This window comes from Crassostrea angulata, chromosome 6 (genome assembly GCF_025612915.1).
Source record: "Crassostrea angulata isolate pt1a10 chromosome 6, ASM2561291v2, whole genome shotgun sequence".
NCBI classification, from domain to species: Eukaryota; Metazoa; Mollusca; class Bivalvia; order Ostreida; family Ostreidae; genus Magallana; species Magallana angulata.
In genome coordinates, this window is record NC_069116.1 from 49,097,380 (window position 1) to 49,121,650 (window position 24,271).

The window sequence follows — 24,271 nt, forward strand, 5'->3', positions numbered from 1 at the left end:
GCTCAATGAATTGGGATATTTGTCTACGTAAGAGTGCAGACAACCTCTAGTCGGCTTACAATTTATATATATAGATACCTGACCATCCTTTAGGTCAGAATCTGTGGTTATCTGTCAATAGTTGTGTTGTCAAGAGGATGTTTACAAAGACGGAGAAACAATTGTCATATGGTCTTTGAAAAAACGTTACACAGCCTGTCAATATTTATAAACATATCAAGAGAACTGGCTATAGGACAGTGTATATTTTAACAATACAATGTATGCAGATATTGGAACTTCAATTTAAAACAGTGTATTCAACTGGCATGTGGTAGGGATAGAAGTTTATTTTTTTTTTATTTTTTTTTCGGGTCGGAGGGGGGGGGGGTCTTCCCCAAATATATCGAGGCATACAAATGATATATGTGCAAGGAAAGGGGTATTTCTTCAATATATACATGAGGAATACAGTGGTGGACGACATAGAAAAAATACTAACGCAGGTTACGTAATTTTTTTCTGCAATGACCGCTTCCTTCATAACCCGCATGAATCATCAAAGAATGCATTTTATTTATATATTTACATCTCTTTTAACAAATAAATAAAAATTCATTAAATTATTGTTGATTTACATCAGTATGTTAGATAAAAGAAACGGCCAAATCGTCATCTAAGGGAAATCAATGATTATTTTGTGTAGTCTTTTTCTTAAGGTTTCGAACAATCGATAAACGGGGCGTGTAGATTTCATTCCTCACAGTTTCTATAGAGCTATGAATTACCATCAATTTCCGAGAAATAGAGGGAATTATTTACGTGCAATAAAATGCTTTTTTTTGGTGATTCATCCGGGATATAAAGGTTGCGGCATTGCAGAAAAATATACATAACCCGCGTTATTACAATGAACAATACCAATATAACAATGAATTCCAATAAGTTTCCGTAAGAAATAGAGTGAATCATCTTCGGCAGATGTAAATATAACTTGATGAATGTAAATATATTATTGTATCATTTCATATTTTTCACAACCATCCAGTTATTATTTTTAGTTAATTTAAAATTCTTATTACATGTACAAAAGAGAAGAAAAGGCCAGGTAACGGAAGTACTGCCGGTAAATTTCAAGAAATAAAAGAATTTGAAATAACACATAATGGCATATCATCTACACTTCATACAAAATTTTCCTTAAAAAACTATCACCATATAGATCTAATTTACTTTACAGTAGAAACAATAAATACCGTCATCAAGCCATAAAAGCACCGTGAACTTGCATAAGTACATGACCACTTGGTGATAAAACAAAGTTTTGTTAACTGAACTACTACAGTAACAAACACTGCGTAGGATAATACAGTACCAGCTAATACCACAGACACAATGTCTCCTTTGGATAATGAAAAAAGACACTTCATTCTGCTTATGGGTTCTTTAATTCAATTCCACCATGTGTAAGACCATAGACAGTAAGAAAGAAGGAAAGTTCTTATTCATAATTCATTTTTATTTTTATAACATCATAAACAATATTCAGTTCTTTACAAGCGTCACCTGCAACAGAGATCAAATAATGTATATGTACTTTTGTATATCACTTTTATTATCCAAAGAATGTAAAGATTGAAAATAAATGAAACATATTCAATACATTGTGTTTATATTGTGTGACCTAATCACAAGTGAAGGTCATGGTCAGGTGGTCTAACTAGGATTTTGTAATAACCTGGCTAATAATAAATAATCTTTTTGATCTCATGACCTTGAAAATTTTTCTTGGGTCATCTGTCCAGTTGATACCAAGAAACATATCCATGATGCTGAGGGTTAATAATAATTAGATCATCACACCTACCTTTTTTTGCCTTTCTTTGCCCCTACTGGTTTTTTGCCCCTCTTTTTACCCAATAATCCAAGTTCTTTCTTTTCTTTAAACGAAGGTCTGAAAATACAAAGAATCACAGAATTGATATTGTTATATTATACAACGAGGTTCTTATTATCAGCTGTTTCAAAATAATTACAGCAAAAAACTACTCTTTCATTATCATCATTCAAAATGGTCTTAACTTCGGCATTGTCAATCATTTCTCCATTCTCAGAAAAAAGTCTTCCAAAAGCATGCTAACTTTGCAAGACTTGACAATACAAGTATCTGAATGCATTCTTTTGTACAGTACATGTCATTTATTCAAGCAAGAAGCATGAATGTTTGATCACACTCATCAAATATTCTTTTATGCTGTCTAAAGTTGAAATAAAGGCCTATTTGACACTCAAAAACATTCTGTTTGATGTGAATATATGTTATTTGATGTCCATAACGTTATGCAAATATGACAATAATATTTTCATAAAAGCCTTTTTAAATCAAAAATTAAAGATACATTTGTAAACAACATAAATTTGCTCTGAAAACTTTTGAGCAGAGATTATGAAAAATAGAGACCAATGGGTATTGTTTATAACAAAAGATGTTAACCAAATATATCAGAGCTTTGATATAAGAACAAAACAAGACATTTTGTGTCCACTTGTATACTATATATTGTAGCTGTAAAGGGCTTTTTTATACGGTATTAGAAAATACAGGTACAGTACACATGTTTCATCACCCTGATATCAACTTGAGCATTCATAGGTAATTATTGAATAAAGGGTCTATCAAAAACAAATTAATCAAATTGTTACATAATTTATAATTCTGAAAAATACACTTTAATGTTTTTGCCAAATCAATGAAAAAGTTTACATAACTAGTTACAATGGTTTCCTATTTGAAATAGATCAATATTGACATAGGAACTATATCAACACAAAAATAAGTTGGTTGGATCTCTGATGAATGCTTACATTTCAGATCTTAGTACCTTGCTTTTACATATTAATTACATCGAAGGAAGTTACTGAATAGAAAAGTAAGCAATCTAAAATTGATTGCCTGGTATGAATAAAACTAAAAATGAAAAGTACAACTTACCCCGATCTGAATTTCTTTACAGCACTCTTTCCTGTATTTGTCAGTTCCTGATCAAAAGCAGATTTCCTCTTCTTTGCTTTCTTGTTTTGCTGTTTATCTATAAAATAAGAACGTAAAACATGCGAAAATCAGAAAAAAAATCTGCTTTTAAAATCTGTAATTGATTATGGTTTAATTCATCATCATACATTGGACACTAATTATGTAGCTTTGTGATTACATGAGAAACATCTTACACATGAACAAAGACAAACATCCCCCCTTCCCTTCACCACAAATCTCATACAGGTTATAATGTTATTTACTTCATGAACAAAAATGGAAACATATACTTAATGATAAAGAGTGCTGACAACAAAATATAAAACCCTTATATGGTATTGACACTAGTTTTGAACATGTATTCAGGTCTGTTCAATTTTCTTTTTTCTTTCTTCAAAGAGTTACACTGAATTCATTTATGGAATAAGGTTGAAATTCATCTTATCTTTTTTACTTCAGAAATTACTTACATCATTTATCAACTAACAATCTTTACACTTCTTTATGACTTGTACATGTATCCCTGTAAACTTATCTTACAGTAAGGCAGACAACTCCTAATTAATCGAAAACCAAGAACCATTTCACAAAACTTACTGTTAGTGAAGTCCTCATCTTTGAAAACTCTGATCTTTTTTTGCTTGAAGGCCTTTTTACTGCTACGTACAGCATACTCATGAGACTTCTGAATTTCAAGGTTCACTCTATCCTCTGACTAAAATAGAAATGATGAAATGGTCAGCAGAATTAGGCTTATTGTGATAGGTAAAGGGAAACAACTCTGTTTTTTACTGTTGCACACTTGTGAACATACCGTGAGAGCCTTCTTTTTCTCCTTGTTATTGGCCTTCTTATTTTTGGGTAATTTGGTGAACTCTCCCAGCCGTAATGCCTCTAGAATAAGTAAGAATATTAAATATCAAAAATTTCTTTGTGAAATCTACAAGAATAGAATAAAGGAACTGCCACCATATATTTAGATCCCATAAACCTCTATCGTAAAAGCCATTCATTAATTTTTGACCGTACCATTGAACAAAATATTTTTCAAACTAATGGTAAAGAAATATAGATCACTAAGTCATTTAAAACAACTTCTAGCATTAAACTAGAAGTATTTATCTCTTTCGTAACATGTATATTTTGTACCGGTATATATATTATTCAATCAATGACTTCTCTTCCCTATGTTATATTTAAAACGAAGAATCAAATCTTAAATGGAAGTACTTGGGCCTCTGATACTTACCCTTTTCCTGCATTCTCTCTTTGTGGGTTTGGAACCAGGATCTTTTCTGGTCATCCATTCCATTTTTCTCTCTCTCCAGTAACTTCTTGGCCTTATTCATCTGGTTCTCTGTTGCTCTTAGATAGGACTCCTCTTTTTCCTGTGTTTCTATTTCTTCCAAGTCCTTCTCCAATTTGCTGATTTTATCTCTGTACTTTGATATCACCTCTGAAAAGTTTGATATCACTTAATGTTATAAACATTGTACAGTAAAACGTGTTTAGTAAGAACACGGATATAGCAAATTCTAAGATAAAGCAAAGTTATTTCGAGTCCCCGGTAAAATTCTTAACAAATCTTTGCAAAATTTTACAGTTATAATGAATTCGGATATAATGAATTTACAGATATAGAGAACTGATTTTGAGTCCCGAAAAGGTGAATAACAATGAAATTAAACACTTTTATGACAAATGTTTTATCTATAGTTTAAAAAAGGTTTGCACTACCATTTAACATAATGGTTTGAATGCATTTATCTTCATATAAATTTTTGGACTCACTATCTATTTATTAAAGGTATCAAAGTAATGTATTTATATTCCAAGCCTCAATTAGCAAAAATTATAGTCTAGTGAAAGAAAACATGTATGCAGTGAATTCGCTATAGTTTTTATTACAAATTTGTTATACGGATATAACGAATTAAGGATATATAACGAAGTAAATCCATTGGTCCCTAGGAATTCGCTTTAACCGAGTTTTACTGTAAATGCATTTTACTTCTCATTAATATGCAAGCAATAATGGCAAAAAGATTAAAGGGGAATAACTTTTGAGGGAATGCAAACCTTGGAATTTAAAATTTGACACTACTGGTATTAAAACAACTTCTTTAAGTTTTTAATTTTGTATACAATGTATTTATCAGTGGTCAACATATTCAATATCACCTTTCCTTGTTACCTACCAGGGATGGGGTAATGGTAATTTGTAATGGTAATTGAGTGTAATTAATTACAAATTTTGATGTAATTGAAAGTAATGTGTAATTGACCAATTTTTCAATTACATGTAATGGTAATTTAATTAATTACTTGAAAAAAAAGGCATGTAATTCCAATTACTTTTCAATTACTTTCAATTACACACTGATGTACATATAAATATGAAGCTGTCCACTACCCATTGTTCCCAACACTATCAATGGTACAAGATCAAGTTAGGAAGAGTAGTTAAAAAGCATTAAACTATTATTATATATATCATACTAAATATTTTTCAGAATGAATTTTTTTCAGTGATTCAATATTTAATCATAATTTTCCCAAATTTAATTTAGAACATGTATTTGATGATTTGCTTGATCTCTTTTTTTTAAATACTTATTTCCCTTCTTATTAGAAAAATTGGTGTCAATCATCATCGAGTTAGATTAAAACATCATGTTTAATTTACGAACAAAATCAGTGTTAAATAAACTATCAAGTCATGCAGCCTAAAATGCATAGAGCTCAAATGCATGGCTTCCAAGTTTTTGATGCCTAACATGTCCACAGGGTGTGTTCCCTTATTGCAAACATTGGATAATTAGGTAGAGGACAACAGGTGTGAATTGTGTTTTGATAACAATTATAGTCTGCCCTCTACCTGAGATTAACCTGTAATTTGGCATTGTATTTACAAAGAAAAAAAATAGGGTATAAAAATGCAAAGGAGAAAGTTTTCATTTAATAGTTTTGCATGCAGGAAATACTTGAGTTGACATGATAGGTGTAGGTTAGGGGATATGACTTTCAAATGTTTATTGAATATTAAGGTGGTATGAGACACCTCCATATTGTGACTACTGGTACTTGCGTTTTAAAATAAACAATAAAACCAAATTTATATTTTTTCTTTCCAAAAATTGTTACTTATCAAAGTAGTTAGCAAATTCTCAAACAGTGTCTCAAAGTATTTTGATAATGATGAAACTTTATTCACATTATAGACATACGTCCTTAGATGTTTATGTGTTGTAAATAAATCACAGTTTTATTAAATTTTTATGAATTTCAAAATGTAATTTGTAATTTAATTAATTACATTTGCAAAGTAATTGTAATTTAATTAATTACATTTGAAAACTCTTGTAATGGTAATGGTAATTTAATTGAAGAATTTAAGGAAGTAATTGTAATTTAATTAATTACTTTCCATTGTAATTGACCCCATCCCTGTTACCTACACACTTTTGTTATTATAATGCAAAAGACAAATATTATACACTAGCCACTTTTACATAGTTTTACTTTTTATATTTAGAAAACACTGCATCCCTTATCTCTCTAAATCGACAAACCTTGAGGCACGATCCTGGTTTTGAGCGGAGTCCTAGCTTTTTTGACCACCTCCTTCAGCAGTTTTCTCTCTTGTTCTCCAACCAGGGTCACTGATCTATGAAGTGTACAGAATGTTGTTGAACTTAGTACCATTTGTTCCGATTTAAGATATATCATTAACAGGATTATCAAAAAGATCATATTAATGAAATGATAATACGTTATCAAATTAATGAGAATAATAAATAGTGACTATTAATTGATTGAGTCAGAAGTCAGTATTACCTCCCTTTCTTTCCTGCTCTAGCAGTTCTACCGACTCTATGGACGTAATGTTTTATTGTGTTAGGCATGGTAAAGTTTATCACCTGTTTATAGAAAAATATATTCATGATAAATCAATGAAATTCAGTGCATGCATGACTAAATGAAAATCATTCCTAAAACTGTATAAAATTTGATTGCATCTTTGCTAGCCAAGAGTGAGATCCATAGTGAATAGAGAAACACCGTGGAGTGTCACCCTTGCTAGTGAAGATTGTTTAATTCATGTCATTAAAAAAATTCAATTTAAGGTTTACAAAGAACCAAACAATTTTCACAATGTATCATATGAAACAACTATTGATTTTTTTATGCATAGCACTCAGTTAAGTGGTTAATAAAGACTCACAGTTTTGACTCCTTCAATGTCAAGTCCTCTTGCTGCCAGGTCTGTGGCCAACAACACATCTACATCTGCCTGCTTAAACCTCTTTAAGGTTTCCAATCTCTAAAATAAGGGAGTACATGTACACTGATAATGCATATACATTGTACATATAAAAGAAATCTGAACATGCTTCAGAGAGAGAGAGAGAGAGAGAGAGAGATACCCAAATTTGAATTTTCACCTGAGCCTGGGATAGATTGCCATGTAATTCCCCGACATTGACACCCAGCAGTCCTAAGATTATGTGCATTCTGTGGGCCTGCTTTTTTGTCTGTATGAACACAATGCAGTGGTCTCTGAAGGTACGGCTGACTAGTGCTGAAGTAAAATACAAATCAAACATAGTATAATACAAAGTTAGACAATCATTCCTTATGTTAAAAGATTTATTTATCAAAGAGGAAATGAAAAAAAGATATTGTTTGGAAGTATCATCAACTCAAACATGAATAGACACAACAATGAGCCTACATGCTATGATTGCCTCCCTGTCTCCCTCTCTGTTGGGCCGTATCCGGATAAACTCCTGCCTGAGCCCCAGGGCTACGTCAGTATTCTGGTTGACGAAGATTTTGACTGGCTGTTTCAGCGACACCGAGGCTAGGTCCTGCACGGCCTCTGACATTGTGGCTGAGAACAGCATGGTCTGTCTGGTCTGGGCACACTGACGAATGATCTCGTTCATCTGCTCCGCAAAGTACTCATCCAACATTCTGATCAGAAAAGAAATTTACAGCGACTTCTTTAAAATGAATTTGTACAGTATTTCATTTAAAGTAATGTCTTGCATGGCAACACTCTAATACTTCAATATTCATATAGTCGTTTGGAAACTAGCATTTTGTCAAAAAACATTTCAACTCCCACCTGAAATATGTTAGCTCTGAATTATGTTGAAAATGGAGAATACACAAAAAAGAAAAAAAATAAACAAATAAAACAATTGATGTCATACCTGTCAGCCTCATCCAGCACCAGAATTTCAATGTTTCTGAGAGAGAAATTTGGAGAATTGTGCAAATGGTCAATAAGTCTGCCAGGGGTTGCTATGACGATATCTGGTTTCATGCGTAGAGCTGCCTCCTGTGCTTTGATATCCAATCCACCTGTGTAAAATGATTGTTTTAGTCACTTAGCTTGAACAAGAACATTTCACTTATTACAGGAGACTTGGAGCCCTTTGAAGAAATGGTAAAGAAGCAGAGAAAAAACTTTTAAAAATAATAATTCCATTTCTTGAAAATTTATGTTTGTGCCAAAATGATACTCTTTTACATGTACATCATTTTATTTCATGAATTAATAAATAGGTTAATAATCAACATCAAAAGTGTGTATTATCTTCGGCAAATTACAGTACCATTTAAATAATGACATGGTATTAACTGTGAACCGACGTACCAGCTGATAATACGGTCTCAATGTTGGTGTACTGAGCTAACTGCCTGGCTACGGTGTGAACCTGAACTGCTAACTCTCTCGTTGGAACCAGAACCAGAACTCTGGTAGCAGCCTCTTGCTGTGTCCTGTACATCAATCGCTCCAGGATGGGCAGCATGAATGCAACTGTCTTACCTGGATAGTGAGAACACAAAATTATGTTATCAAGAATGACCTCCTTGAAAATGTCTTTTCATATAGTGAATCAAATACCAAGATATTTCATTTTGTAAAGCATGTTATTTTGTAATTGCAACATTATAATCATATGAAAAATCCATTAGCTTCTCTTCTGTTAAATATAAATTTCATAATCTACTCTGACTCTAATAAAAATCAAAGTACTGAAGTACTAACGGGAGTTGATTTTATCGATTATTATTTATTTAAATATCAACCATATGTTATTTTGCTTGGCAAGTAGTTTATAATCTGTATTTGAATTACCGGTACGCATACTTTTATAATATGAATTCCCGGACTTTTCCGACAATTTTGAGAAAACTATTTATGAATCATGTTGTGTAATATTTAAAAATAGAATTGATTCCATCAAATTATGTATCAGTAATCGAAATATTTCAAAAATTGTATGGATCCATGTAATAATGAAATCTAGTCTCCTTCAACCAGATGCTCAGCTGTCTCTGTTAATCTCCGACAAGCGAGAGATAGCTTGATTACGCGACCACTAACAAGATATCTGTGAGCCAATGCTCACTAGTGATACCCCCGCTCTGATGTGAATATGCAAAATAAGCATCCGATTGGTACAAAAATATATCCCACGATATGGCATGCCTTAACAAACACTGTGTAAAAATTTCAAGCATCTGCGATAAATAGCTGCTGAGAAATCTTTGACGAAAATTTGTTTGAAAATTTTGGCTAAACATAAAGTCATTATTTAACAGGAAGTTGACGTCCGATTGATACAAAAATATATCCCACAATATGGCATGCCAAACAAATAAAGTGTTAAAATTTCAAGCATCTGCGATAAATAGTTGCTGAGAAATCTTTGACGAAAATTTGTTTGAAAATTTTGGTTAAAAAATAAGCAAAGTCGTCATTTAACAGGAAGTTGACATCCGATTGGTACAAAAATATATCTCACGATATGGCATGCCTTAACAAACACTGTAAAAATTTCAAGCATCTCAGAAATAGTTGCTGAGATAAATGCGACAGAAATTTTTGTTACGGACGGACAGACAGACAGACACACAAGGGTAAAACAGTATACCCCCTCTCCTTTGGAGTGGGAGTATAAATATATAGATTGACTCTCTGCTTGTCGGGGATTTACGGAGACAGCTGATAGTTGAACGAGTCTATATTGAACTCCGGCCTAGGAATACATACGACTGCAAAAAATATCTAAATTGTTCGTACTATTTAAAATCTGACTATTTTTAAGGTATTCATAAATAAATTTCATTTAAAGAAATACTTCAGCATACATTACATCAAATTTATCGATTTTTTTTCAAGAATTAGGTCTTTCAGCTGTGATGATTTGTGCTTAGGTCCAAACACTGTTTCAGTTTCGGTTTGCTAGAGTAACTGCATAGGAGAGTTGATTAAAATCAACTCCCAATAATGTGCAAACATTAGATATCTATTACATCAAATTTATCGATTTTTTTTCAAGAATTAGGTCTTTCAGCTGTGATGATTTGTGCTAAGGTCCAAACACTGTTTCAGTTTCGGTTTGCCAGAGTAACTGCATAGGAGAGTTGATTAAAATCAACTCCCAATAATGTGCAAACATTAGATATCTATGGTAATGGTCCTAATTATTTTTACTATTGAAGACTTAAAAATCAACTGCACTAAATAGTTTATAATATGATATACTGGTTCTTCTAACCATTTTAAATGTAAACATATATGATTTACTGCTTACTGAACTACAGAATGTGTAACATGTATCTACAAAATAGATCATATTCAGTATTGAGCCTGTTTCAGGTTAAAACATTCAACAAATTGATTTGACAAAGGTAAGCTAGGTTACTGAATGGATTCATATGGGAAAAGATCCAGTAGCTAGGTAACTAAATGGAATTTCTGCAGTGACTAGGTTACTGAATAGATTTATAACATGTACATGTATAAGGAAAAAGATCTGTAATATCAACTTGCCTGAACCAGTCACAGCACAGGCGCAAAGGTCTCGACCCAGAAGAGCGATCGGAATAGTGGCCGCCTGGATTGGTGTCGGCTTAGTAAAGTTCATCTGTCCCAGGCCCTGGCAATATAATAAGTGAAGTTTAAAGCAAGGTCAACACTGGTCATACAAATCTTGTCTTTTGCATGAAAAAACGTGAATTTACTTGTTACAAAATTTTCTGGAATCTTGTCTTTTATATAAAAAAAATTAAGTCTAGGTAACCCTTTCTCCTACCTTCATTAGAGGTCGAGAAACATTCATATCTTGAAACGTCAACTTGTCATCATAAGAATCCACTGTCTCTGAAAACTCAACTTTCTCTTTTTCCTTAAATGCAATACAATGAAATAAATGAAAAGAATACAAAACATTAAGATTATATTAAAGGATAAGATTTAGATTATCATCTACAATTATTATTTCCTTTATTACATCACTTGTATTTTACTGTGGGTGATTATAAATACTTAATTTTTGACAAGGCAATATCAATTGGCAAATACAACAAATACTTCAAACAGTTTAGATTCTCAAAAATTGAATCATTCCTAAATGTTCTGTTTACAATAAACAATCATGTTTGGCCAAAAGAAAGTACACGTGTATTAGATGTACCTCCTCACTGTCAGAATCCACTTTCTTCTTCTTGCCTTTCTTCTTTTTAGTTTCTTTTGTTTTGATTTTGTCTTAAATGAACAAAAGAGACAATAAACAGTTTAATTATAAATTTGAAAAATGAAAGCTATATGAAATTTGATTTTGCATTGGACGTTCATGTAAACATCTGTCCGCATCAGGAATTAGTTTCACTGATTTAAATGATAAATCAACTTTATACCATGGAGCATAAAACAAAAATAAGTTAACATGTATCTTGATGACCTGCCATATATATACACAGTCAAGTACATTCATCCGTTCAAAGAAATATATACCTGTCCTCATTTCCTCATCTGAACTTTCATCCTCCTCCTCCTCTATTAAATCATCATCACTTTCAATCACTTCAAACTTGTCTCCCTTGAAATCAAAGTAAATTACACATTATTTTGAGATAAATGAGTTTCAGTATATTTTATGCATTGATGGCTAGCATTGATGGCTTTCCAATATTTAAAATCACATCCAGCTTTTACAATACCCTTTTCTGTTGTTTTCTGACTTTCGCTATCTTTTCATCAAGAGTTGTTGCATGTTGCTTCCTTTTAGCATGCCGAAGTGCAAAATCAAAGTCAAAGCTGGCAGTTGGGTCAAACTGAAAAATATTTTCATTAAATTAATATATAAGATATAAGTAACATCTTCACTGGACAAATATCTAATTCATATCTACTATATGCATTGATATACATTTCTATACACATATATTTGCCTTAAAAATACAACCAGTATTAAAGCAACATACATGTAATTATGTAAAATACAGTACTCTGATAAACAACTAAATGACTAAAAACTACCTGATCTGTGAAAGAAAACTTGGCATTGAATTCATTATCAGTTTTCTTTGGCTTTTTCTTCTTCTGTTTCTTCGCTGTCTGCAAATGAAATAAAACCATCTGTTAAAATACCATAAATTGAAAAAAATTCACTTTTTTTTTTAAAAAACAAAATCTACAACTTATATAAATATTTCTCAATGGCATGGATGATAGCAAAAGGGTGTCATTGATGTTGAAAGAAGTACCCAAAGAAGACCAATGTGTCCAATTGGGTGACGAATATACCCATTCACATACAACTGTCAATCACAATTGTCCACACCACTTCTTTGACAACCCCACTGTTTGATAAGCATAAGTACCAGGACTATAAATTAATGTCAATGATGTGCCCATGACTTTGACCAGTATGTTACTTTACATTGATTTAAAGCAATGACAGAAGGTAAAGCTCTCTCACATGTGATGCTCTCTATATAAACAACATGTATTTAAACCAAAACTATAGAAATTACACTCCATATACATGTACCTTTAATTAAACTTGAAAACCTTTTCCCAAGATGGAGGAAAAAATGAATCACTTCATGTGCAGTGACATCACCAACATTCTTGTGAATCTGATAATATCTTCATGTTTGCCGATCATTGTTTGTGATTTTTACCGAATAATGAAATAAATGTTATTCTTCGATCTGCAATTGGTCATTTTTATTTGTGTTCAAAATTTGTCATGTTTGTAATTTATTTGGATCTTTCTGCCTGTAATACTAATATGTCATCAGTATGTATATGTAAACTGTGAGGGTGACATTTATTGTTACAGGTGTAACGGGATGGGAGAAATAATGATGGACCAGACTGGGATTCGAACCCAGGCCCACTGAATCTCTAGTCAAGTGCTCTACCAACTGAGTTATCTGGCGCCGGTATTCGAACCAGTCTGACCATCACATTCCTCCCCCCCTTAAATGGTCTTCGCCCTCGAAAATCACTCCAGGCTCTTCCCCTGGCAGTATCAGTTATTCAGTCAGTTCCAGGGATTGGTCACGGCACCAAATGTAACGGGTTGGGAGAAATAATGACGGACCAGACCAGGATTCAAACCCTGGCCTCCTGAATCTCTTGTGAGGTGCTCTACCTTACTGAGCTATCTTGCGCCAGTATTCGAAGCGGTCTGACCATCACACATGTATGAATACATAGATACTAGGTGGATTTTGATTAATGTACTATAATTGACGATGAAAATGTTTTTGTGTTTACTGGCTTCGCCCTCAACATGGTCACACCATAAAACATATTTCACAGTAAATGCATTCCAATAATTATCATAATCACGATTTTTGTAAGCTGTCTGTGAAATTCTATATAAGTAGGCTAGACACAGTCATTCATAAATAAGACACCCCCCCCCCACCCATTTCTACGGTTGTTGTTAAAAGTGTGTAAATATCGAATTTATAGTTTAAAAGGTAAAGGCGACTATTCTTTTTAATCAAGCCAAATTTAAAAATATATATATATGTGTGTAAATTGTTAATTTTAAGAGAACTGCTTGATGTAAACAAAAGCACGTGTGGTGAATATTTACTTCATGGCCTTCACAAAAAACAATCGTGGCGACTTTCAGTTACATAATATTACGACAGAATAAAAAAAGCACATATTACTTGAGATTCTTCGTTATCACTATCAGAACTTTCGGGTTCAACTTTTATTTCGTCTTCATCCCCAATGGTTCCAATAAATCCGAGTTTCCTCAAGTCCGCCATCTTCAATTTTTCACACTTAAAATTATTTTCGTAAATTTATAGCAAGTATAAAACGGGTATTTCTGTATAAAATTGGAAACGGTTTATAATGTTTATATTTTTACAGGATGACAAATGGTACATTACAGTTAATTTGGTTGTTTATAAAGTACGAAACAGAGCAGCTAACTTTACATGATTTGGCGGGTAAAGTGTTTTGGTCAGCAATAGAAACTAAGAAAGTAAACAAAAACTGTCTCTTCTTTTAATTTCAGCATGGGAATTCTAGGTTTATCAAAGTTACTTGGCGACTATGCTCCATCTGCAATGAAGGAAAATGAATTTAAGAATTACTTTGGTAAGATATTGGCGCTGTTTCCTTTTCAATAGAACCATGATAGGTTGGCGGCTAGTGGATTGTGGGATTGTGGATAGCCCGGAATGTTTGTGATCATGTACATCTGTATATATCGAATGTAATAACCTGTAGATATATATATGGGTACTATACAATCAACATTCTGTTTTCTTTAACATTAACTTGTAAAATAGAACAGAGATACCCTATAGTCTATTGTTAGGTTCACATGTATAGTGATTGATGTCCTGCATTCAGATGACACTGTTTAACATGCTTTAATATGCTACATTGATCAGCAAATGCAATGTAGATAAGAAGCACAGACACTTATTTCCAAGGTAAAACAAAAGATTATCCCACAGAATAAATTAAACAGAAGGTATCAACTATTTAATCCTATTAATTATATGTGGACCCTGTCCTTTAATTGCAACGGTCCATTTTTCTTTCGTAGGAATAGTGGATGGCAAGTTTTTATTAGTGCCATTCTTGTCTAGTCTACAATAAATTATTTTTCGGTAATTTATTCAATGTATGCCTTTATAATTCCTTGTGAACATGCAGAGTCGAAACGATGTTCACCAACTATACAAGTTATTTCACAATCACACCATGCAAAATTATGTTACAATCTCATAATGTAACAATTTTCCTAAGGTAATTTCGGGGTCAATAAAGAGTAATAGGATACATTTGGTGTTAATTTGAGGCAATTTTTCAAGACACAGAAAGTCCCCCACACAAATGTTCAAGTTTTGAGATGTATGTGAGTACATTAAATTATATATATTTAATATATTAGCAGAGATAAATTTATACTTAAAGAGGCTGCATGGATGTCTTTAGTCATTAACTACATTGTTTGGTAAAGAAAAAATCCAAATATTTTAGGTAAAAAACTCTTTTTCTAACTCTCTAAACAGAGCTCTTTCTAAGGATCTGATCAGTGTAGTCTAATAGTGGACATGATCATTTAGTCCTCTTAATTTTCTCCTTTGTTTCATATCAATGTTTATTTTCTAAACATGTAAATTAAGATCCAATAGGACTGCTTTTGACATTAAAGGACATGAAGATTATATCTTTTTGGTTACTATTTGTTATATTTGAAATGTTTTCCAAATTAATCAAATTCTATCATAATTATTTAAATATAGTTTTTTTTAGCTTGAAAGAAACTAGAAGGATTATAGCCATCATATTTTGAACTCTTTCTTAGCTGAGGGGGAGAGCTAGTCTACAATCCTCTGCTTATCACTGCATAGGCACATTACAAAGAAAACTTTTGTAGATTTTCCTGAATCCATGATCTATTGAAAATTAGGAGGGGATGGAAGCTCTAATTTTAATTAGGTTGCAGTGATATCTGCCAACAATCTTGCTAAGACTAGATAATTTGTAGAACTTATTCACTGATTACAGATATGAAATATTCTCATTTGAATTGTAAAATGACACTGACAGGGTATAACTTCCAAGTTCCAATCAAAACTAGTATGATCTATGTAATTTTTTATTGTAGGCCGCAAAGTGGCAGTTGATGCTTCCATGTGTATTTACCAGTTTCTTATTGCTGTACGTCAAGATGGAAGCAACTTAATGAATGAATATGGAGAAACCACGAGGTAAACTGATTTTAAAACTTTAAAGAATGCTATTAAGGGATTGAGTTCTAGTATTTATTATGATTTTAGAAATATTTTGACATATTAAATCCATAAGCAAAACCATGCCTTCTGAATTTCAGTCACCTGATGGGAATGTTTTACCGAACCATTCGAATGGTAGAGAATGGTATTAAACCAGTATATGTGTTCGATGGTAAACCACCAGACATGAAATCAGGCGAGGTGGGTCATGACTATGTCCGTTTTCAAGAAGAAAAATTTACCCTGATATATAAATTTCATATCTAAATGAATAGCTATCTGTTTTGTGTTATAATTTGAGTTGTAATTTACGATTTCTTTTTGACATTTTGAATTTAGAGAAATTGTAATCAGAGAGTACAAGACTAGCTTGTAACATTGCATTGTTCTTCTTCAGCTTGCGAAAAGAAAGGAGAGACGAGAAGAGGCTCAGAAACAGTTAGAGAAGGCAGAGGAAGCAGGTAGATGAATATAATGCCATAATTTGTAAAGCCTCCAGTAAATGGTCATAAGATTTATCTCCAGTTTCTGAAAAATGAATCTGATATTAATTTTTTGTGACTTTTTGTGGTTAAGTTTCTGGTATAATCTGAATAACATCATAGATTTTTTCCTGAAATTTAAGTAATGTTCAATTTCTATTTCAATAGGTGATGAGGAAAACATTGAAAAATTCAACAGGAGATTAGTAAAAGTTTCCAAGCAACATAATGAAGAATGCAAAGAATTGTTGAAATATATGGGAATACCCTTTATTAATGTAAGTTTTCTATTTCTAATGCCCATAACTGAAGTTTCAGTGTATTGTGAATGAAATTGTAAAAATTAAATACTAGGTGGAAATTATTAGATTTAATAGATAGAATTATTATGAACAACATAAACATTGATTTATTAGACCCCTACTGCTCTTCTGGTAAAACTGGAGGAATTTAGTAAGTACTTGTTACGAACAGAGTTGTGATTTGTTGTAGGCCCCTGGTGAGGCTGAAGCACAGTGTGCTGCCTTGGTTAAAGCAGGCAAGGTGTACGCCACAGGGACTGAGGATATGGACGCCCTCACCTTTGGCACCACCGTACTGCTAAGGAACTTGACAGTGGCTGAAGCCAGGTGAGGTGACATTTTATTAAAAACAAAAACAAACTCTGCTAGCCATGGGTTCTCCTCTCCAATTATTGGCGAATTTAGTTTCATGTCATCAGTTATCTGTATTTGATTTGACACAGGGACTAACTGATGTATTCAATCAAAAATGTTTCATGCTCAACCACATGCAAAAAGAGTGAATATGTAAATAAACAGTCTTTATTATCTTGATAGCTAGACTATCCTCGAAACAGGCAGTCTTATTAGTTAAAAATGAAAACTTGTCATTATTCCCAGTTGGGCACTTCTCAAAGATTACGAAATTGCACTATATCCGATAAGAATTGGAGACGAGGGGAGCGAATCATATCATAAACCCTTGGCTAGTAAAGATTGAAATATTATTGATGATTGTGATGTAAAAATATTGTAAAATTACTTGTTTATAAGTCATGCAATATTGCTTCAGAAAGTTACCAATCAAAGAGTACCACTACAACAGAGTTTTAGAGGAGCTGGGATTAACCAAGGATGAGGTGATTATAACAGTAGACAAACATATGTATCCCATAATACTGTATACAGGGAAATATTCGCGCCCGTTTTATTTCCGCCCCTTTCACCATCGTTGACAGCGGGCGAATTCCTATGTTTCAAACAATATTCTTTACTCAAAACTTTGTCCTGGCGAATTCAAGACGGGGCGAAACTGTTTGCAAGTAAAAAGGGCAAAAATAACATGGGGCAAAAGTGACTCTGTATACAGTAGATAATGTAGTAATTGGCATACAATTACTCAGTAAGCTTAAAGCTTGGTAATTTTTGTCGTCTCTCGACACTTTTTGATGTTACTATTCAATACAATCTTGCACATACAGTTACTGTAACTCCATTTTATATATGATTCACAACCTATGCGTTCTATTACAGTTCATTGATTTGTGTATACTGCTTGGCTGTGATTATTGTGACTCCATCAGAGGGATCGGTCCAAAGAGAGCCATTGATCTGATCAAACAGCACAAAACCATTGACGAAATACTCAAACATTTGGATTCCAAGGTCGGTTCAGTTGTGTTAAGGGAGAGCACTCAGTACCATTCTGTAATGCTTTGATATGTTTTAATGGTTTTGGTATGTTTTATAAATAGCATGACGAAGCAAATTATAACGTTTGCTAAGATGTATCAGTGTTTAATTTTGCAGAAATACACTGTTCCTGAAGATTGGATGTACAAGGTAGGAAAAATAATTGGCAGTCAGTTCAAACACAATATGCTACTACAGGTTTTTTTTTTAGGGGTCGTAGGGGGCCTGTATTCGGCCCCATTCCCAACGGTAAAAAGTACATTTTTTTCCCAATTTCATCACAGAAAATTCCCAAAAGTTAAAAACAAATATCGTTTAAGAAAAAAAAAAGTGTCCCAAAATTCGTGAAAAGTAAATCGGGATCGGGGTTTTAAAAATCTAAACCGCATGCTCCAAATAAGGGCCGCCATATTGTGACTGTCAACCATGTCGCACAATTCAAAGTATAACAGAAAGAAAAAATAAACTGGATAATGCAAAACTGGTTAAACTGGTTAAACCTATTTACACATATTTTTCTAACAATACGGTTTTGTCTTATTTGAAATTATTAAGAGAAATGTAAGGTAAGACATTTTTCCCAATTTCATCCAAATGTTACTATTTTTCCCAAATGGAAAGGCCCAGGCCCTTGTTTTTGGGACCTAAAAAAAACCCTGTACTACAACAGCTGTACTTTAAACAAAGATCTGGCATCATTAGCAGCTTTAATGTCAGATATTACACTTTTCCCTCATAGATATATAGGAATGCTTTTCATAGGAACTTGAAAATTTCAATCATTCTTGTAATGTGTAATGTCACACATACATAATAAGCCTGTTCTTATATGGTACTTAATTTGAAGAATGTTTTAACATGATTTTTCACAAAGACACATGGTTTAGTCACTGAGTTATTTATTGTGTGTCATTGTTAGAAAAAAGATGTCATTATGAGGAAGCAACATCTAAGTTCTCAGAGTACAAATCAGTTGTCCTTATTGGATTGATACAAATATCTCTCTGATAACTTTTATCAAAATTTGCAATTTCTGAGTGTTAACGCTATCATTTTATATTGCAGACTTTATAATAATGACAGCTGATAGCATTCACAATGTGTAAATCAAAATTTAAAACATTGCAGGAGGCCAGAAGACTGTTTCAAGAACCAGAGGTGGCAGACCCCGAAGAACTAGAGGTAATAAAGCTCCTCAAGAAGGTTGGAATTTCTTATTCAAAGTTCACATAGATCTGTTTCCACAAAGTATTTACTTTAGATGGTTGAAATTAGATTGGATTTGAATTTTCGTTTGATGTTTAAAGAAATATTGGCATTTTCTACATTTCAAAATTGTTTTCAAGACTTAAAGTTGGTTTTACAAAAATAATTTTAAAAGTAGATTGAAATCAAAATTGGTTTTAAAAATAATAATGCTGCTTATTGTATTTTTAGCTCAAGTGGTCAGAGCCAGATGAGGAAGGATTAATTGAATTCATGGTAACTCAGAAAAATTTCAGGTATGGAAAAACTGGTGCAGGAGTTGTCTCCTTTATCAGTCTTGTAAACACTGAACTATCTGAAAAGTACCAATGCTCCAAGTCTCACTTACAAAGAGATCATGGAATAATGACTTGGAAAGAATTTTATGGTTGGCTTGAAAAAAATTGTAGTAGCTGTCAATGATTCATTTATTTATCCAATGATAAAAAACATTTAGCAAAAGTGTATTATGAAACAAGGAACAGACACTGTTGCATATATTTTTTGATCTTCATTAAATATCCGCTCTGCATTCGGTATCTGTCAGTGGGATTTATTTGTCTTGAATATTTTCTATTATTTTCTATTCCATTGTTCCAGTTGAGTTTAAATTGCACTCAGAGTGCCAGTGGGTAGAGGTTGTGGAGTGACCTTGAACCAGTCTTTAAGACCAAAGGTCAAGGTAGAAAACCTCCCATATAAAATCTATTTAAACTTCTAAATAATGAACAACCCCCCCCCCCCCCCCCCCCAATATAAAATCTGTTTAAACTTCTTGATTAATATAATGTCTTCAGCTGACAGTAGGCTCTTTTTGAGATGGTCACCTTTTCTGCGATGTCCAGTCATTACCTAAAACATTTATTACAAAATGAAAATCATACAATGAGATAAGTTATGTATGGTAAATTTGCAGGAGAGCCATGACTCCATGTTATGTCTGTTAACTTTTGTATTAAAAACAAGATTTTATTGGGCTTTCCCCTTTCTTTCAAATTTTACATCCTGTTCCTGAAAAAACAGAGGGATTTGATATGACAATCAAGTTGCTATGAAATTTGTCATGATTTTTTCTTCAACTTTCTTTTATCTTTTCTTTGTTTGTTTTCTACAGTTCTTCAAGTTCTTCACTCTGTTTTGATAAATTCAAAGTGTTTGTGCATTTTGAATTTGTTTTTTCACAGCGATGTCTAACATAGCTAAATCTAGGTCCTTATTGGCTAAGAAAAAAGTATTCAGACATCCTCTTGACCAAGATTCTTAGAAAACCTAACACAAAACTTGATTCCAATCATAGAATTAAAAAATGTTGCCCTGCTAAATGATAGAACTGATCATGTGAGAAACTGTAATTTTCTAATGGCAAAGTTGTTTTTTTTTTTTTTAAATGAAGGTTCGATAATTTAATTTGAAATTTGGAGCATTGCATTAGTAGTATCCACGACTTAAATGCGTACTGTGCTAGCACATATATATATACTGCATAATTTACAAAACGAGATAAGTGTTTATATTTACATGTAGGCATGATTATAATCTATGAGTACCATTTTCTAAAAACTATTGCTATTTAAATATATGTATTCACTAATATATTGATATCTTTGTAAGATTTGCAGTTACATTCATGTGAATATTACTGTGAATTATATGGTAAACATATATATATTTGTAATGTAGACTGCACTTCCGCCACTTCTTTATACATGAACCACTATATCTCTTTCAGTGAGGACAGAATACGAAATGGGATGAAGAAGTTACAGAAAGCCAAGCAAGGAACCACACAGGGGAGATTAGACTCCTTCTTCACCATTGTTTCAACATCCTCCACAAAGAGAAAGGTCAGTTGGTCAGAAGTTGGGCAGCTGATGTGTCGAAATGTTGATGAGACAAAAATCAGCATAAGGCTTTATGATCCATACAATGTGATATTATGAAGTCGCATATGATATTAATTGGTTTTTTTTGGGGGGGGGGGGGGGGCAGACTTCATACTTGATTATGATTTTTTTTTTCATTATATGGGCTAATGTTGAATTCATTATTCTAAAGTGCATTATTACCTCAAAGTTATATTTGATTTAATAATTTAAGCTTGCATCTTAATCTTTCATCTATCATAAAGTGCACTAAATTTGTAAGTACTGATATTTTGATATTTTTAATGAGTAGCTGCAAGGAACTAGCCCTCCTTACATGATAGAAATGCTAGATAAATAGTGAGGAAACGTAGAGTTTGATATTTAACATCAATTTCTCTCTTTTCAGCAAGAGGAGCAGAAAGGTTCAGCAAAAAAGAAAGCTAAAGGAGGCGGATACAAACGTGCAAAATAGACACGAGTGCAGTGAGTGTTGACACTGGGATCTTTTAATTATGTGGATATTCTTTTGACTGTAGGAATTCATTATCTGACCACTGTGATAAAGTGAATACTGTGGAGAGACATTCTGTGTGCACAAACAATGAAACAGTTACTGGCTGATCTTGTAGACATACTAGTGTCCTATTCCTGTACAAATGTGACAAAAAAGGTATTAAAATATATACGACATCAAATTCAGAAAATTGTAAGGTTATTGTAAATAAGCAAGATGTATTACAAAGGATTTCCAGTAGTGAGCAGAATATGTGTAGGCTTTTCACATGCGATGATCATTTAAGTGGATGGAAAGAGGGTAGTATTGCAAGAATTGAAACCCCATGCTGCAGATTTTTACTGCAGTGAGGGATCTTCATTTAGGACTTTTCAAGGGCTAGTTGGATGTAATTTATATTTGCTGAGTGCTCGGTGCCTGTTTGACAAGGGGTGACAAATGTTTTGTGTACCTAGAGCAAAGGTAAAGATCTTCTTCCCATGTGGTGCACTCTACATGGTCATGAATGAGTAAAACTGTATGGGGGGTTTGTGTAACATAGCGTTTATAGTGCTACCCTTGAACAAAAGGATACCCCATCAGGCCATGAGTTTGCATGTAGGTATGGGACTTTAGGTAATATTGAGTATTAATGATTTTTATAGTGCACCCCCTTGTAGCACGAGAAGCACACTATGGGGTTCTAAAGTTACCCAGGGTGGACCGACTGAATGGAATTGCTGAGCAATTTCTGATGGTTCAGTTTGCTGAAAACACTCAAGTGTGTGAACTTTTGAGCCATAAAGAGTTAATTTTAATACACACAGTTGGGTTGAATGCAAGTACACTTTATGTGAGGTTCAGAGGGAAACTTGGTGTAGTCTTAATAATATTGTCCTAGTGTTGCATTTAAAGCTCTAATAGAAGGTAAATAAACTAGAAATCAGGACAATGCACATTCAATTTTCATAGCACTATGTGTAGGGTCATGAAATGGATAAGAGGAAAATTGGAGTAAATATTGTTTTAGAGTAAATAGAAAAGGTGTATTGTATAGTCATTTACATAGCATTTCTAATGCTACAACATTTATGTTTTTCTGATAAAAGCAAAACTTTGGAAGTTGGTCAAGAAATAAAAACATGTAAACCAATTTTCAGGTGGTCAGAATTTCTAGCCTCAAGGAATGGACACCTGTTGGATTAGACAGGTAGATTGAGCTCTCTTGATCGTGAACTATCAAATAAGCTTCAGCTATTATAAATTGCAAAATCAAACTGATTTCTAACATAAAGTGCGGGGCCTACAACCCGATAAAGACACATGTTTGTCATTCAGAAGTTTGGACAGATAAGAAGCGACATGATTCAAACTTTCTCCTTTGAGTGCATGTCACTTCCAATGGACGACCTACATGGAGTGACAACAGACAAGCTCGCAGATAAACAATGACATCACACTGATCTTCAGAAAACTCCCTTTGCTTAGCTTTGTTTGGTCGATTTACACAGGAAACAAATATTAATAAGTGTTATGAGCATGTTTGAATATTTGTAGCTAAACAAAAACACAGCCATTAAATTCAGTTCAGGGCTGAAGATAGAGCTTACCTGCATGAATTTAGCAAATCAAGCTGATTTATTAAGGGGTATTAAAGTTTTCTTGTAAAACAATATAAAAGGAACAGTTTTCTTCTGAAGTCAGACAAGGGAAACATGGCATTCTTTTCTGGTAAGCAAGCAGAGGACACCTGCAATATTAAAAAATCAAGACTGATTAATTCTCATTTGGAGTTCTTGTCCAGCTGTGAAGGAAGCCTGGCTATGTGAGAAAGTTTTTGAAAGTCATGATTGAAAAAGTGAAATTATACTTTAATAAAAGTGCAAAGTTTGATACAATGTTGTTCACTGGTTTCTTTTGATGTTCCTATCTGTAGTATAGAGAATAACTGACTGCATAAACAGAGGTGTCTGTGTACTTGAATGGAATAAACTTTGGAAAGATTAAAAGCAAAAAGCCATTGCCTTGAAGAAACTGATTAAAACCATATTAATCTAACATGATACCACCCTGAAGACATGCAGGGGTTTACTTGACTAAGCCCAAACACCTGTTCAGTATGTAACTGAAGCAATGATTTCTGGCTACAGATTGATAATCCCAAGATCTACTTAAGATGTCTGCTGCGTATTCATTATGGTCAATGAAAAAGTTTCACTTTTCGTCAGATTGTCAACTTTTTCGAGGTGGGGTGTTGAAATTGCCTGACAATTATGCATATGCACCCAGTGTTATTGTGCGGTTATATCAAAGTGTGTATGATTCACAGGGGCAATGTGTAGTAACTTGTCACCATTCATTTGGGAACGAGTTGGTTATCTGATTAATGCAGT

The 24,271-nt window shown here is 33.1% G+C and overlaps 2 protein-coding genes across 2 annotated transcripts; one reads left to right on the top strand and one right to left on the bottom strand.

The window, feature by feature from the left end:
• Window positions 1-1,408: 1,408 nt before the first annotated feature.
• LOC128190302 (probable ATP-dependent RNA helicase DDX27) lies at window positions 1,409-14,115 on the bottom strand. Its single transcript, XM_052862322.1, has 20 exons — window positions 14,009-14,115; window positions 12,354-12,431; window positions 12,035-12,148; window positions 11,829-11,913; window positions 11,509-11,579; window positions 11,128-11,220; window positions 10,866-10,971; window positions 8,679-8,852; window positions 8,233-8,383; window positions 7,749-7,990; window positions 7,459-7,595; window positions 7,239-7,337; window positions 6,851-6,933; window positions 6,586-6,680; window positions 4,263-4,469; window positions 3,828-3,907; window positions 3,611-3,728; window positions 2,972-3,068; window positions 1,847-1,933; window positions 1,409-1,545 (listed from the first exon to the last, which is right to left on the bottom strand). Exons 1-20 carry the CDS (start codon window positions 14,108-14,110, stop codon window positions 1,542-1,544), a joined length of 2,223 nt encoding a protein of 740 aa, XP_052718282.1. The 5' UTR covers window positions 14,111-14,115; the 3' UTR covers window positions 1,409-1,541.
• A 169-nt stretch (window positions 14,116-14,284) lies between these two features.
• On the top strand, window positions 14,285-22,089 carry LOC128190170 (flap endonuclease 1-like). The gene is made up of 13 exons (XM_052862101.1): window positions 14,285-14,447; window positions 15,973-16,075; window positions 16,198-16,300; window positions 16,497-16,560; window positions 16,750-16,859; window positions 17,074-17,210; window positions 17,656-17,722; window positions 18,117-18,248; window positions 18,393-18,425; window positions 19,404-19,457; window positions 19,713-19,777; window positions 21,250-21,364; window positions 21,792-22,089. The coding sequence occupies exons 1-13, from the start codon at window positions 14,366-14,368 to the stop codon at window positions 21,855-21,857; spliced, it is 1,131 nt and encodes a 376-aa protein (XP_052718061.1). The 5' UTR covers window positions 14,285-14,365; the 3' UTR covers window positions 21,858-22,089.
• Window positions 22,090-24,271: the final 2,182 nt, after the last annotated feature.